The sequence below is a fragment of the Micromesistius poutassou genome (assembly GCF_964030765.1).
Source record: "Micromesistius poutassou genome assembly, chromosome: 22".
NCBI classification, from domain to species: Eukaryota; Metazoa; Chordata; class Actinopteri; order Gadiformes; family Gadidae; genus Micromesistius; species Micromesistius poutassou.
In genome coordinates, this window is record NC_140292.1 from 5,810,975 (window position 1) to 5,826,923 (window position 15,949).

A 15,949-nucleotide genomic window follows, 5' to 3' on the forward strand; every position below is an offset into this window, starting at 1 on the left:
GGATGAGCTCATCCAGTATAAATCAATTGGTAAGGGGGTAATATTTACAACAAATCGCCTGTGAGAAATAATGGTGTGACTGATGATGACTGGTTAGGAAGGCAACTTCCCATATTCACAGAGAAATACCACTAGTAGGCCTACTAGGCTTAGTAGCATATGCCTAGTAGGCCCACTAGGCTTACTGGTATGCTTATTAATAGTTATACTAATGCAATTACTAACAATATCTGAATTAAGCCTGCCTAATAATAACAATGATGAACAATACTATCATCATTCTATTTTTATACATGCAACTGGTGGGCTGCTTTTTAAATTGTCAAGTTACTGCACTATTAAAAGAATGAGAGGAAGACGTGAACAAGTAACGAGGAAGGAAGGGGGGAGGGCGAGAGGGAGGGAGGGAAGGAAGGAGAGGAAGGAAGCCTCAGTGAGCATTCGAATGGGACCCTGCTTTGTTGCACAGCGGAGGGGAGGAGACAAACTGTGAATCTTAGCGTCGGAGAATGACCTGCCCCGTCATTGTCTAGTTGTAAAAAATATAGTATCTGTAAAATATCGGATTGAACCGGAAAGTGCTGAGGATTTGACCACATTTAAAGGGATGTCCAAGCGAGTGCGAAGCAGAGAGGTCTGCGCTGATTGCAGTGCGCTAGGTAGGATGTCAAAAGAACTAGCGTTAGCCTTCTAGCATGTCTGTTATCGTAACCTTAAAGCTATACCTAGCTCAACTAGTGTCTAACCAACCACGTAGACCAGCCAAACACCCACATCGCTATGCTTTTAAATCTATAGAAATGTTGCAAGGCCGATGTATCTATGTGTTAAACCACGCTAAACAGCTTCGCCGACAGGGGAAAATCCTCCCTGTTGAAGTTGCATTAGGACTTGAACGCCTCCATTCCGTTCGATTATTAATTGGCACGTCGTTCATGTTTTCAGAGTAGACGAATGTAACATAATGGCCGAATATCGTTTATAAAGTGCATTTAGAGTCGACTCGATAGTAAATGTCTGTGTCATTTACATCTGTTGAACGTACCAGATGCACCAAATGAGATGTAAACAACAACAACAACAACAACAACAACAAACAAACAATTTCCAATGGTTATTTCTTTGTTTACGAATCTGCATATCGTAAACAAGACGTCCGACCACAGTGTTGAATGATGTGTTACAGAGCCACGGTGGGCCTCCGTGAACAGGGGGGTGTTGATATGCGACGAGTGCTGCAGCATCCACCGAGGTCTGGGGCGACACAGCTCCCAAGTCCGGCATCTCACTCACACGCCTTGGCCCCCTTCTCAGTTACAGGTGATGTACGGTGCATAAGTTATGATACTAACCTGCAATTTCACGACTCATCATGTAACACATATATCATCCAGGCAATTACACAATGACCACGCTAAGAGGCATACTGCAGCGTGTATCAAGTTGTGGTTTTTATTATTAGTTTATGACTTGTAGTACTGCTAACTCTTTTGCTTTCTTGTTGTAGATGGTTCAGACCCTGTATGGCAATGGCGCTAATTCTATTTGGGAGCATAGCCTTCTGGATCCGTCTTCTGCAGGCAGTGGGAAACGCAAGGCCAACCCTCAGGACCGAGTGCAGTGAGTTTGTCTGTCTGTCGTGTCGTGTGATCTGTTGTATAAATATATCTCCTAAATACAATAATGCTTCCTGTTCAGTCTCGGCCGTATCTATTAATTCACACCGGTCTCTGTTATTTCCAGCCCTAACAAGACTGAGTTCATCAAGGCTAAATATCAGATGTTGGCGTTCGTTCATCGGATGCCCTGCCGTGAAGACGATAACGTCGCCACCAAAGACCTCAGTAAGGTGAGACTTCGATGCAGGGGAAGAGAATCTTCTGAAAAGCCTTGGTGCTGAACCAGTCTGGAGGGCCGTCAGCTGCTCTGAGTCAAACGGTCGATAATAACATGTAGGGGGGTAATGACAGGGTAGAGAAGATAACACTGTTTCATTACTCGGGAACAACATGGCTCCAGAACCATACAGTGAACCGGCTGTTGTTGGTGGACCGCAATACAGCATTGTGCTTGTCCTCAATGCAATGTGAAAGGGCCTTGTGACACACCCCTCCCCCTGTTTTTTTAAATCACCCACATAAATGTCACGATTCTGACATGTGCATGGTAAGCAGTAGGTCATTTGTGTTTTGTGCACATGAATGAAATGTTTTGTGTTTTTCTCGCATGATTATTCAGCAACTGCATTCAAGTGTCCGGACTGGGAATCTAGAGACCTGCCTCAGACTGCTGTCGCTGGGAGCGCAAGCTAACTTCTTCCATCCGGTGAGTTCTCTCAGTGGGCTGTCAGGAGAACCCATGCAGTCGGCTACGCTAACACTAACCCCCATTTCCCATGAAGTGGACCAGTGTTACCGTACCGTCTGCTCGCTAGCGTCTGTTAGCATGATGCTAAGATGTCGGCACAAGTACTCAAGTTTGCTGTGGTCGTCTTCTAGGAGAAGGGGAACACACCGCTGCACATAGCAGCCAAAGCGGGACAGGTATTTCAAGTGGAGCTACTGGCCGTGTACGGAGCAGACCCCGGGGCCCTGGACACCAGCGGGAAGACTCCCATTGATTATGCAAGGTGACACCGTTTGTAACAGAGTGGTAGTGGTGTGTAATGGGTATGGATTGTAGCAACGCTGCCATCAACTGTTAAGGAACGCTTGGTGGTAGGGCGATTTATCGGTTAGTCGATCAACTGAATCGAAATTTTGATAAGCAATTATTTAGTTTTAAGTCAAGGTATTTTTGTCAAGTAAAACATTTACTGGCTAATGCCTCTGACATTCAAATGTATATTAATAAAATGACTACTTTAGTGTTCCTCGACTTCTTGTCAGATAGAGCAAGCAAACATCACTTCGGACTCTGATGACCTTGTGATGGACATTTGCTATTATTTGTGACATTTTATAGACTAGATGATTCATCTGAATATATTCGTCAATGACAATAATTGTTAGTTGTCCCAACTGCTCTTAAGTGGGAACTATACTCTTTCCAAAATAAAATTGCGATGACAGAAATTAAAATTACATAAACACATGTTTTTTATGTATGTGCCACAGCCTGTCTTCATATACTCTGTATGTATTCCCAGGCAAGCAGGTCATCAGGAACTAGCGGACCGGCTGGTGGAGATCCAGTATGAACTCACTGACAGGCTGACATTTTATCTGTGTGGGAGGAGGCCAGGTAAGCGGAGCTCCGAGCCAGACTTACAACTGAAGGGCCGATGGGTTTATATGTTCCTAATGTAATCTGGGTTGAATTTGTTTTTCTAGATCATAGAAACGGGCAACACTTCATTATCCCACAACTCGCAGACAGGTAAAAAGAAGAATCTCCTCAGTCAGGAACTTCTAGTATTAGTTTTCTTTCTCTTTGTGTAGGATTTCAAAGAAGGTGGTTTATATATCCTCTGTAGCAATGCATTTATCTACATTTTGATTTAATACATGTACATTTTGATTTGTTCCTATTTGTGCAATATCTTGATGAATAAGATTTAAGTAAGTATGTCTTGTTTGTGCTACTTACTACATTTCCGATGGTACGCACTGAAACCAACATGTGTGTTTTAAGAGAAACACTCAAATGATAATCTTTTTCTTACAGCAGTTTAGATTTATCCGAATTTGCCAAGGCTGCAAAGAAGAAACTCCAGTCTGTAAGCATGTTTTTAACGTCATCATGCATGTTGTTCAACCTGACCCATGTCTCTTGTTACCATGGTAATCACCTCTGGACTCCACCTTGCCTCGCTCTCTTCCAGCTCAGCAACCATCAGTTTGAAGAGCTGGCCATGGATGTGTACGACGAGGTGGACAGGAGGGAAACGGACGCCGGTGAGTCCTTTTGTCCACCTTCCCCTATTGAAGACATTTAAATCTTCACTGTATATTATATCTAACCTTCCTCTTCACGTCTGGCGGTTCCTCCTCTCAGTGTGGCTGGTCACACAGAACCACAGCACCCTGGTGTCCGACGCCACCGTGGTGCCCTTCCTCCCCGTCAACCCAGAGTACTCCTCCACCCGGAACCAGGCAAGCACCGTCACCACTCCGGTCCAGGGTGGGGTTGCTATAAACCTCAGAGCAGGGGGCTCCAGGCCGGTGTGATGTGTAACATCACATCGGTTACACAACTGGGACCATCAGTGACACAACTAATCTAATGCACAAGGCGCCACTATTCACTGGATCTCATGTTTCATTTGGAAGAATTTGAAGCAATAATACTATATTTAACAAACAATTAAATATAGTAACTTTATATAACTTTATATATTGTGACTTTATTTATTTATTTTAGATATTTTTTCTATTTATCTATATTTCGCATGTCATCATTACCATAAGACTATTACTAGCTCCACTAGTGACTAACCAACATGTAAACAGACAAACAGCCACATTGCTACACTTTTAAGTCAAACATTGATATATTGTGCAATAAATCCCCCAAATGGGTGGTCCATGGACCACAGGTTGGGGAGGGAAACGCTGACGGGGCGCTGACTTACGCCCAGTCTTCCTTCTGCAGGGTCGTCAGAAGCTGGCCAGGTTCAATGCCCATGAATTTGCCACTCTGGTCATTGACATTCTGACGGACGCCAAGCGCAGGCAGTGGGGCAACTCCTGTGAAAGTATGAAAGGTAAAAAGTGTTTAACAATCTTTATAAATGGGTTCATAATACGTTAACATATGATTTGTGCTACTTAAACGCCATCCTTGCTTTACCTTGCTGATGCTTCCTATTTGATTCAGTGGAAATTTCCAGTTTATCGATCAACATGCTTTTAAGAAATCAATGTTTTTATTCTGAAAAGAATACTTCCTGTTTAAATGCACACAACAAGACCTTGCCACTTCCGAACCCGATCGTAGACCGCTTGACTACTAAGGGTAAGCGCAGTGGTGTCCTCGACGCTGTGCTCATCCTCCTGTTTGGTTTGTCGGTCATCAGAGGACGTGGAGCTGATCCTGAAAGGAATCGACGGTTGCCATGGGAGCGACAGCCAAGACAACGACCAGCCGGATTACGACAGCGTGGCGTCGGACGAAGACCCCGACAGGGAGGTCGCGTCCAGGGACAACGGCAACGACCGTAGGACCAAGGTTCGTACGTTGGTTGATTTATGCATTCTGAATAGTTCACTCTGGAAAGAACCCGCTTTTAACGCGATTCATTTTGAACGTCCCTGCGGCGCAGAGCTCTGAGTCATCGGACCTCTCCGACGGACCAATCACGGTGCAGGAATTCATGGAGGTGAAGAGCGCCCTGAATGCCTCGGAGGCAAAGATACAGCAGCTCCTCAAGCTCAACTGTCACCTGAGTGAGGAGCTCCGCATGATGCAGGGCAAGGTGGGTGGAGACGGGGAAACATCTGGACGACACTTCAGTACATGGAGGATTTACATATCCAAATGTGCACTGCAATATATAGGCCTGCATACATCAGTGATTTCTGTGAATCGGCCCAGATGGTAAAAGCAACAGGATGTCCAAAGCAGCAGGATGTGATTGACAAAGATAGCATTACAGCATTAACGTATTTGTCAATCACCATCATCGGCCTTTAAACCGGCAGGCATCCGATGTCGGGTTTTTACTTTGAAACTCGCATCAGGGGTTCAGGTTCCATGTCAATGCTCTTCCACTCTGTGCTCAGCTGAGCTCCCTGCAGACGGAGAACTCCTCGCTGCGATGGCAGAGCCCCGGCGGAGCGCAGCACCCCCAGGAGCCCCCCGGCCGGCCGCCGGCCCGCGGGGGCCGTCCCATGTCCATGTACGAGACGGGCTCGGGTTCCCGGCCCTACCCCTCCCACAGAGGCGAGGCCCTCCGGCACGGCGGGCTCGTGCTGCAGCCCCTCCCCCCCAACGTGAGTATACACCCCGCGACGTGATCGCCATGACGACCACGAAACCCTCCCGACGCCGCCGGCAGCGTTTCGGACCCCGCGGTTCAAGCGAACGCCACGTTGTGTGTCGGTCCAGACGTTCTCCTCTGAAGGGTGTTATTCTAAACATGAACCTGAAACCTAACCACGCCCCTTTCTAGATTGGGAGGGGTCCTTTGGGGACGGCCGCCTCCTCCCTCCCAACCTTCCCCTCCTCCCTGTCCTGGTCGTTGGACGAGAGATCTCGAAGGGTTAAGTACTGAATCCATCCATCCATCCTCTTCCTCCTCCTCTTCTTCCTCTTCCTGGGCCCCAGAGGAAGACCCAGAGGCTCCTCCCTCTTTGTGCTGTCTCTCCTTTACCTGCTGCTGCTGCTGCATCACCGCTCCTCGGCGTCCCACACGCCAGCCTGCCTGCATGCACGTGGCGCGCCCGCTGTCACCCGGCCCAGTGTGGAGGGAGAGGGAGGGAGAGGGAGGGGGAGGGGGAGGGGGAGGAAGAGGAAGAGAAAGAGAAAGAGGTGTCTGTGGTCCCGCGATCGTGTGACTCTCTGAGAAATGGCCAGAGTAAGCCTTGTCTAAACTGGGTTGTAGCCCGGTTCAAGTTTCACCAAGCTGTTTCACAGATTGTCAGTTGACGGCGACGACTTTGTTCATCTAAGGGGAGAAATGGGTCCCTCAGTGTGGACCGCAGTAAACAATATGACTTTGGGTTGTCCCTCAGAGCTACTAATTGCACACACTGCTGTTTGTATTGCGCTGGTTTCAAATTTCCTATTTTCTCCCCCTCTATGCACTTTGAATGGATACGATGTTGTTGAAGTGTGGACGGCCTGTTTGTACTCACTTTGATGACACGTCCGCTGTGCATGACCAACGAGCAGCATATTGACACGTGCTTTGGTTTGAACACTGCAGCCACCAGAGGGCGATCAAGTATCTGCTTCCACTTGAGTCTCTGACATTTTCTTCCCAGCTTTTTGAAAGAATGTATTTTTTCTCTGCACAGCCACGTAGTACAGAGGTATGTGGACAAGCCCGGAATAAGTCCTCTTTGTATAGGCCTATATATGAATGTATTGACTCAGAGAACGTGCATAACACAATTCTCTGAATGAACGCCATCTTGCTTACACATACCATATACGCATATTTAAAGTGAAATATATTCAGACCCCAAAAGTGAATAGAAAAAATGCATGAGTGCGATCAACTTCACTGTGCTCCACTTGACTTCAGCACTGAATCCCTGTAACGTGTATGTGTCATACATGTATTTTAATAGGAAGCCCGTGCTACTGTGTCTTGGTTACAGGGCTGCAGTTTGGAGGGCCACGGCAGGGTGATGGAGAATGACTACGACAACACTCCCGACCACCACTCCGAGCTGGAGGAGATACGGTGAGCACATTCCCCTCCCAAACTCTGACCACGCCCACGCGCCCTTCATGACTAAAAATAACTGATTCCTTGACAGCCCTAATAATCCCATTTTCCATGACCTAAAAACAGAAATCCTGGGCTACTTGTCCCATGCATACATTGCTACTTGTCCATTATCAAAGACATTTGTGTAATCCCATGAACTTTTAATTTAGATGTGTTTTCTTTTACTTTTCCACTCTAAATCCTTGTCCTCTTTTTAGTCATACATTTGACCTTTGCTTTATCAACTTGCATGGCTGACACACAGACCATGTGAACATATCTGCCAATAGTTCCACATCATTCTATGTACTGATTGCCTGTGTGTGTTGTTGTTGGTGCGGCGGTCCAGTCCGTCCGCGAGCTGCGAGTCGTTTGAGGAGCTGCCCGAGGAGAGCGCCGAGGCGGACTCCACGCTGCCCGGCACAGAGGACGTCATCTGTAAGACGGAGCAGATCACCAAGAACATCCAGGAGCTGCTGAGGGCCGCCCAGGAGAACAAATACGAAAGGTGTGTGTGTGTGTGTGTGTGTGTGTGTGTGTGTGTGTGTGTGTGTGTGTGTGTGTGTGTGTGTGTGTGTGTGTGTGTGTGTGTGTGTGTGTGTGTGTGTGTGTGTGTTATAGATCTGATCTGTATTTATTTAGGTTAGTTTAGGGTTGGGTCGGTGTAACATTCTCCAAACCGGTTTGATAATAAGTCAGCGAAAACCGAGAACCTCACCGGTTTTATCTGAACATCTTAAAGAACAATAGAAATAGACAGATGTAGATGTAGATGTTGCAGCGTGCATTGGCTCCCAATTGGCTATCATCTTTCTCCCACGTGACAATGATCCATACACTGCATACTTGGCTGTGTAGTGGAGACGAATGTGCTAATTCCTGTAATGGTTAATATGGTTACACCCTCATCCCAATGTCATTGGTGAAACACCAACTCCCACACCATACTGTTTATTCCAGAAACCACCCAACCCTAGTGTAATTTGTCCTTTATTTGTTCTTTTTATTGTTTGGTATTATGTCCTCCCTTGTTATTTTGCTTTGTTCATTGCCACACACACACACACACACACACACACACACACACACACACACACACACACACACACACACACACACACACACACACACACACACACACACACACCCCTCTGTGATGGCCTTGGGTGACGGTTCATGGACAGCGTCATTCGTCTCAACAAGGGATTCTATAGAGAGATGTTGTTCTGTGTTCCTCTGTACTGTACTGAGACGAGGGCTGTTAAACTCCACCTCCCTCTCTCGATTTGTCTCCCTCCTCGACCACCCCCCCTCCCTACTGGGTCCCGTATACATACAGGCACCCTGCCTCTCTCGCACACTGGGACTCCTCTGTCTGAGTTGAGCTAGGAAACTGCAGTGATCACATGATCTCATTGCGTTCCCCTTTCTGTACGACGCCAAGTAGGCATGTATGGAGAACGAGCCTACTCGACACTTCTTGTCAGTTTCATATGTTATAAATCTGCCACTTCAGCTCATTTAAACTGAGAAATTGTATCCTAATGGCTTTTTTTTAGTCGCGTTCAACACTTCCTATTTTGGGTGTTTTGATATTTACACATGAATAAGTGGAGCTCTGTTTGATCAGACAGAACAAACGGCTTTGGGTGTGACTGCTTTGGTCACACCCAAAGCAGTGGGGGGGGGGGGGGGTCATGTAGCTCCGCTAAAAACTGTATTTGAATCCCTTTTTTTTTTTGGATTGTTTTGAGATGATGATGATGATGGGTGGCTGTGTGTCCTCAGTTTCCTGCCGTGCTCGGAGAAGATCCACGGTGCCGTGAGGGAGATGGCCACTCTGTTTCCCAAGGTAAGCTGACTCCCCCCCCCCTCCCCCCCCCCCCCCCCCCCTCACCCGGGCGGCCCTCCCTCCACCCCCAGCGTACCTCAGCAGGTTCCTGTTTGTTGGGTAAACAGTCAGAAGCTCCCCCTTCCCTCTCCCTCCAGTGTGTTCGGGAGTCGTGGAGCTTTTGAGAACACCCCCCAACCTTCAGAAACGATATTACAGGATTATGTTGGTAACCACAGGGGGTTGTGGCAGGGATATCACAAGGATAACACTTCAGCACAGTTCAAATGTGCATGTTTTACAGAGCATCAGGCCTGGTGCTATGGTGTCGTTTTTCACTTTCAATGCTCAATTTCTGTATGTGACATCGCCACAGCAGCCACCATTAATATCGAGGTCCGTCTTCGGCTCGCTGTCACATCATCAACCATTTTTTTTTCTGATGCAATTGTCATACGCCCGGGAACAATAATGACAGAACAATTGTTCTCTCTAAAGAAATCACTACATATCAACTCGTGGCAGTATTCTCACTGAAGAAAATTAGGAATTCAGCCACAGGACACAGTGATTCTAGCGATGCTATCCGCCTCATTCATCCAGAATTCTACACATCCGCTCTCTCATGAAAGAGAAGGCGGGGGTGGCGAAAGTCATTCTTGGTAACGTAGGAGTACGACACAATCGAGAGAATCGAGAACAAGCCAGACGGACTCGAAAGTGACGTGTTGCAAAAAAGTAAATGATCCCTGGCCCAATCTAGAGTAAACATGATGCATTGATCGGGTCATTGATGACAAGGTTTTAGCCTGTGTTAGTATACACAGAGTGTAGTGTAGTGTAATAACAAAGGTAACCGGTTCGATCCCCGATGCAATCTGTAGTTATCCCTGAGGAGGATGAGCCCTGTTCCCCCTACCTGCTCCTTAGAGCTAGGGAAGGCAATTTGGAGAAACCAGCCAGAGGAAGCTAGATTTTGCCAGTATCCTGTCAAACATACCACCCCCTCCCTTCTAGCAATAGCTCTATCAAGCCATGTGAACGATTCCAGTCACAGGCACTGAGTGCAGAGGTGGTATGTAGACAGACGTGGTACGTTGACAGACAAGTAGGCCATCTAATCATTTCATTTCATCATTTCATTCGGCAACAGGCTTATTGTCAGGCCTGCAACCGACACATTTTTCTTCCCCTTTTTTTTGTCTAGGCATTTGATATTGTGATTGCAGTCGAGATGTAAGATGCACTTCACAAATAGGACAGTAAACCCTCCTTGAATAATCCACTCCCACCCTACCTTTTAATGCCATGTATCTGATTCCACTACCGGTGTGTTTCATCCCTGCGTTATGTGCTTTCCGTGCGCCTCCCCCTGGGTAGAAGCCGCGGTCGGAGACGGTGCGCGGGGCGCTCTGCCTGCTGACCACCAGCGCCGGCCGGCTCCACGGACAGTGCCAGAAGGCCACGCTCCACAGCCCCGCCCCGGCCGACCTGCAGCTGGTCACGCAGCAGGTCATCCAGTGCGCCTACGACATCGCCAAGGCGGCCAAGCAACTCGTCACCGTGACGACCAAAGAGAACAGCAACTAAGACCTTGTGCGACTCCAGAGTTTTATTTTAATTTTTTCCCCATTTCTTGAAATGCTTCTGCGTCGTGTTTGTGTCGTGGAAGTTGTTTCGATCCATCTTAATCAGTATTATGCTATTGTTTTTGTTTATTATTGGCTTGTTGGTTTTATGCTGTTTTGGTCAATGTAACCACACATGTAGACTATCCTACAGATGTATTGGGTGAAGCTTTATTTATTGACCTTGTTGTGTGTTACACTTGAAGTGACTCCAGATTTTTCCTATAGACACATTCTTTGCGTACAATATCTCAATGAAGATGTTGGATGAAGATGTTGGATGAAGATGTTGGATGAAGATGTTTTCACAACAATGCATTTAGCCTCACCCAACTGTTCCAGAGGTCATTTATTTACTCTGCCTATTCCATCCACTTTATCTATTTCTCTCTAGAAAAGGATAGGCTGTCTTTCTTTCAACCTGGTCTTTGTGCTGCCTTAGTGTACATCTGTTTAATTCGCCTGTGTTGCTTTGCCAGTTTTAATACAAGATGCAAACTTTGTGAAGCTTTGTCATGGAATTGTTTGTTACAGCACACTGATATTGTAGGAGATGTATGTGTGCAAACTTACTTCCCAACATTCTTTGTTGTTGTAATGCAGGTTCAATGTCCGTAGCCTTAAACTCAAACATAAGCTTTATGGTCGCAATAGGTATTTTTTTCTTCAAGAATTCCCAATGTTTCCAATGTAAAAATAAAATATATGTATCAATGTAATTCTTTATCAAAATTATGCAAATGTTATATTTATAAATTGTCCGCCATACCTCTAACAAAAAAAACATTTATTTTCTTACAACAATTTTTTTGTTATATGCTTGTTATATAGTCCAGCTATCATCATGTATCTCCACTAGTTAGTTAAGGGTTGGGGTTACTGTCCTATTACTAATGAAGTTGCTGTGGAGTTAACACCTGTGTATTGTTGTGCTGCTATTGTCAGTTATGTCCGAGTTCTAGATTTCCGTTTATTGTGCAAATCGGGGTCCTTGTTTTAAGTACCTTGGGCCATGAAATGTGTTTGTATTTGATATCATGAGCCATATACAATCTTGTATTTTTCTTTTATACTTTTCCATTGTGTTAAATATAATGGCCTTTTAGACAATAAAGCCCCACTAACTAAAAAAAAGTGTTTGTTTCCAGTCAGTTTACTTATCATTAGATAGGTATTTGGGCCTGGGTGAGATAACCTTTGTTCAGCCTACCTGTTGAATATGCTGATAGTGAAACGGATAGGGGCGGGGCCCGCCGCCCTGCCTCACTCACTTTCGGGGACTAGTAAGTTCCGGGTTCCTTCGACTGAAAGCTGTTCGCTGTCCGGTTATTACGAGGTTCGCCCGCGTTGATAATGGCTTTATTACTGGATAACCAATTCAACGAGTTACCTGCTGACAAAACGCTCGATACGAAGTTATTCCTGGAGTCGGTGTCCCATCTCCCCCCTTTCTTCGGTGAGTACACCTGAACCGCTACCTGGGGAATGTCGTGCGTCCCCCGGCGCTGCAGACATAGCATTTATATACACACAAACATGGATGGATCGATCGTGTTTCTAGTTTACCATCGCACGGTTGGATTGCCCTTGTATTAAGCTCGAAGGCGAGCGCTCCAGAAATAATGGAATGTCGCAATTGACAATGTGTTTTGTGTTGCTTAGTAGTAAGGTCCAGACCCCTGAGCCCACATTACCCTCATTGTAACTTAAGCCCGTCTATTGTCCCCACAGTATACATTCAGCTGAATCCCCTCCCGTTAGCTAACGCCAATGTCTAGTAAGCTCATCTGACGGAGAACCTTTTGCCTATTACGTTGCAATAATCACTAATACACTTGTCTGTCACACACACAACGTCTGTTGTTGTAATTAAATGTTCATGTTCCCTTTCAGATTGTTTGGGATCTAAAGTATTTTCACCTATCAAATCGGACATTAGTGGAAACATAACGGTACGTTTGATCTATCTAGCTTTCCCTATGTAATAAAGCAATCCACCAATCAGAGGCTGGATCGACATACAAAAAACACTGCTGTGTTTCTATATCCAGAAAATCAGGGGAGTTTATGAGAAGGACCCGGTGAAATATGCCACGCTCCAGCAGATTCTAGAAGCAGAGAAAGAAGAATATGGATCAGAATGGCCCAAAGTTGGAGCAACTTTAGCACTCATGTGGCTAAAGAGGTGCGTTGGTTTTTGTCAAAAGTCGAACTTCTGTGTACACACACACACACACACACACACACACACACAATGCACCCCACCCTAAGAAGCAGTGGCACATACTATTGTGTGAGTGTGAAAACGGGCACACGACACATTCTATTCAGTTTCTTTCTTCCTCTTCTCGTATTTCTCACACAGGGGTCTCCGTTTCATCCAGATCCTGTTGCAGAGTTTGGCAGACGGGGAGAAAGACGAGAACAACCCCAATCTCATCCGCGTCAACATCACCAGGGCGTACGAAGAGACGCTGAAGAGGTACCATGGCTGGATCGTTCAGCAGATCTTCAAGGTGAACTAAACAGCATTTTCGACTCCTGGGGTGGTGGGGGGGAGGCTAGTGTTGTACTGGTGGAGGCGGGTGTTCCACTGCCAGCTGAAAGGTAATGGGTTTGATCCCCAATGTCCACAGGGTTACAGTAGGAGTTGAGCTTGAGCAAGACGCTTAATCCCTACCTGGATATATTGTCTAATATTGATTAAATAGAAATCTAATCTATCTTGTAAATGTTTGTGTCCGGGTCAGATGGTTTGGAGTTGAAAAACCTGCGCTGTGTATATTTTTTCACTGAAACCATCACTTAGCAAAGACACAATAGCAAACAGACTTGATCGAGATACAAGTAATGAAAATAGTTGCATTTCTGTGCTGTACTCTATGCATAATGTTGTCAGACACTGATGATAACAATCTGAGCCGGTCAGGGGCAAAAACAAGCCCCTTTAGAGGAGGCACATTGACCTTATGGCCGCTATTGCCCCCAAGGGTGACATTCGGTGCTCTCGCTCATTACTGATTACATGCATTGAGGTTATCCTTTAAAGGTGACATATCATACCACCAGGTGTGAGTGTGATTAGCCATTACAAGCCAGCACACATCTAGTAGGACACGCCCATTTGTGACGTCAGAAGAGGCTGATTTACAAAACGGCTTGTAACGGCTAATCACACTCACGCCTGGTGATATAATATGTCACCTTTCACGCAATAGTTGAAGAAGCTTGTATTTCTCCGTCCAAATCCATTCCACATACTACACGGCTCAATGGCTCAACCTTCTGCGGGGGTGTTGTTTCGCTGCAGACGGCGTTGATTGCTGCGCCCTACAAGTCGGATTTCCTCAAGGCCGTGTCGAAGGGCGAGGTGATCCAGGAGGACGAGTGTCTGGCGAACCTGCGACAGTTCCTGGTCAACTACACCGCCACGGTGGACGCCATTTACGACATGTACACGGCGCTGAACGCCGAGCTGGACTACAGTGTGTGATGCCATAACGAGACACTGCCGCAAGACTCGGCCTTCTGGTCCTATCTGTGACCACTCTGATTGGTTACTGAATCCGCCCTGGTTTTGCAGCGTGCTGTAAAGCGTTCAATAACACCTCTAAAAGGTGTCAGAACGTTCGGTTTTTTTTATTTAACAATCAATGAAGGAGTATTTATTGTTTGAAGTCTTTGCTCTAATAATGAATATATGGTTCTTAAAAGAATCGTGTGCCTTTGACCTTTTGAGTCAGAAATTACAGAAACTTTCACAACGGAAACAACACAGCTCCGACCTTTCTGTTGCTAGATCTCAATCTGTGCAGATTAAAATTGGTGACAAGAACACTGTAGGCCTACAATGAGATCTTACCTTTCAGTAATTAACATAAGACAAACATATTTAATATATTTGGCTTTGAAGCAGAAACCCTAGCCTCGCTATAGATGACGATATCCACTTCATATTTTAATCTACAGTTTGAGTCATTACAGCAATACAATTCACTATTTATGCAAAAATGTCTGCTATTTAGTGGAGACATCATTTTCTATTTCTGTTTCATTTAATGTCACATAGAACCTGTCAGTCCACATCAGTAGGATCTTTATCTGCCATCTGCCTTTTTGCAGACGAAGCACAAGTGACTAGAATTTCCACTGCTGCTTGGGCATGCATATTTCTGAACGGTTTGTGATGTGTCTCAGGCAAGAAGGCGTGTTTTCGATTAGTCAGGGTTTCCTGCATCCCTTTCTGACATTATGTTTCACTGACGTGTGATCCACACACCGGGAAGAAGGCACACAAGGATAAGAAATTGAATTTAAATTGTTTTTAGAAGATGGTTTTGAGTGTGTAAACTAAATGACGATAAGTAAGATGATCAAATGATGGTATTTAAAAATGTCTCAGTAGGCATACACTACGTTTATGTTTTATATTACTCATCAAATACAAACTAACGGGATCTTCAGGGTGTAGGCCCATTCTGTCCACTAGGCGGAGACACTTGCTTACTTTGGTATGTAAGTAAATATCTCTGCGGTTCCTAGAAAGTCGGCAGGGATCATGCTCTCATGTCTTTTTGTGAAGTGTTTGTGATTCTTGAGTGGTTTTTAATAAATATATTTTCCAAGCTATATTTAAATATCCAATCCAAATCAACTATGTCAACATGTTTACGTGTAAAATACTTGCATCACAAAAAGACTTCTGTGAACTGTTAAGTCGTGAACAATTAAATACCCAGCTAGTGGATTTACTAATGCATTAAATGTGTTCATTGGCTTGTAAATGGCAGTTAGAGATTAATGAAAAATGGCTGTATCTTAACGTACTAGTTTATCACAGTGACTGCTTGCCCAAACAACAAATGTTGGAGAAGATGGGAAAAACAGCAGATGGCAACCATGCTATGTTTTGAGTATTTAACTCGAGCGACGGAAATACGATCCTTTCGCTAATCTGCCGCACCTCTTTACCCAATAGCTATCTGGTTTAGCCCATCTCCCTGTGCAACCAATCCCACCCTCTTATCTCCCTGTGCATGTGTTTATGCAGAGAAACTGGGCCGCTGTGGGCCAGGGGGGCTCCAGTTCGCCTTCTCCCAGAGGAAACTAGTC

The 15,949-nt window shown here is 45.5% G+C and overlaps 2 protein-coding genes across 3 annotated transcripts; both read left to right on the forward strand.

The window, feature by feature from the left end:
* The first annotated feature begins 467 nt into the window (after window positions 1–467).
* On the forward strand, window positions 468–11,964 carry git2b (G protein-coupled receptor kinase interacting ArfGAP 2b). 2 transcript variants are annotated; one of them, XM_084486854.1, is made up of 20 exons: window positions 468–659; window positions 1,187–1,320; window positions 1,508–1,620; window positions 1,744–1,849; window positions 2,239–2,325; window positions 2,499–2,629; window positions 3,149–3,243; window positions 3,333–3,378; window positions 3,667–3,718; window positions 3,824–3,896; window positions 3,997–4,094; window positions 4,594–4,705; window positions 5,018–5,169; window positions 5,264–5,416; window positions 5,724–5,933; window positions 6,113–6,202; window positions 7,266–7,351; window positions 7,728–7,886; window positions 9,167–9,230; window positions 10,590–11,964. In XM_084486854.1, exons 1-20 carry the CDS (start codon window positions 608–610, stop codon window positions 10,797–10,799), a joined length of 2,223 nt encoding a protein of 740 aa, XP_084342980.1. In that variant the 5' UTR covers window positions 468–607; the 3' UTR covers window positions 10,800–11,964. The 2 variants fall into 2 exon arrangements, with proteins under 2 accessions (XP_084342980.1, XP_084342981.1); XM_084486855.1 differs by lacking the exon at window positions 6,113–6,202.
* A 99-nt stretch (window positions 11,965–12,063) lies between these two features.
* Window positions 12,064–15,553, forward strand: LOC311367423 (glycolipid transfer protein-like). The gene is made up of 5 exons (XM_084486264.1): window positions 12,064–12,293; window positions 12,731–12,789; window positions 12,889–13,022; window positions 13,203–13,353; window positions 14,148–15,553. The coding sequence occupies exons 1-5, from the start codon at window positions 12,191–12,193 to the stop codon at window positions 14,328–14,330; spliced, it is 630 nt and encodes a 209-aa protein (XP_084342390.1). The 5' UTR covers window positions 12,064–12,190; the 3' UTR covers window positions 14,331–15,553.
* The last annotated feature ends 396 nt before the right edge of the window (window positions 15,554–15,949 follow it).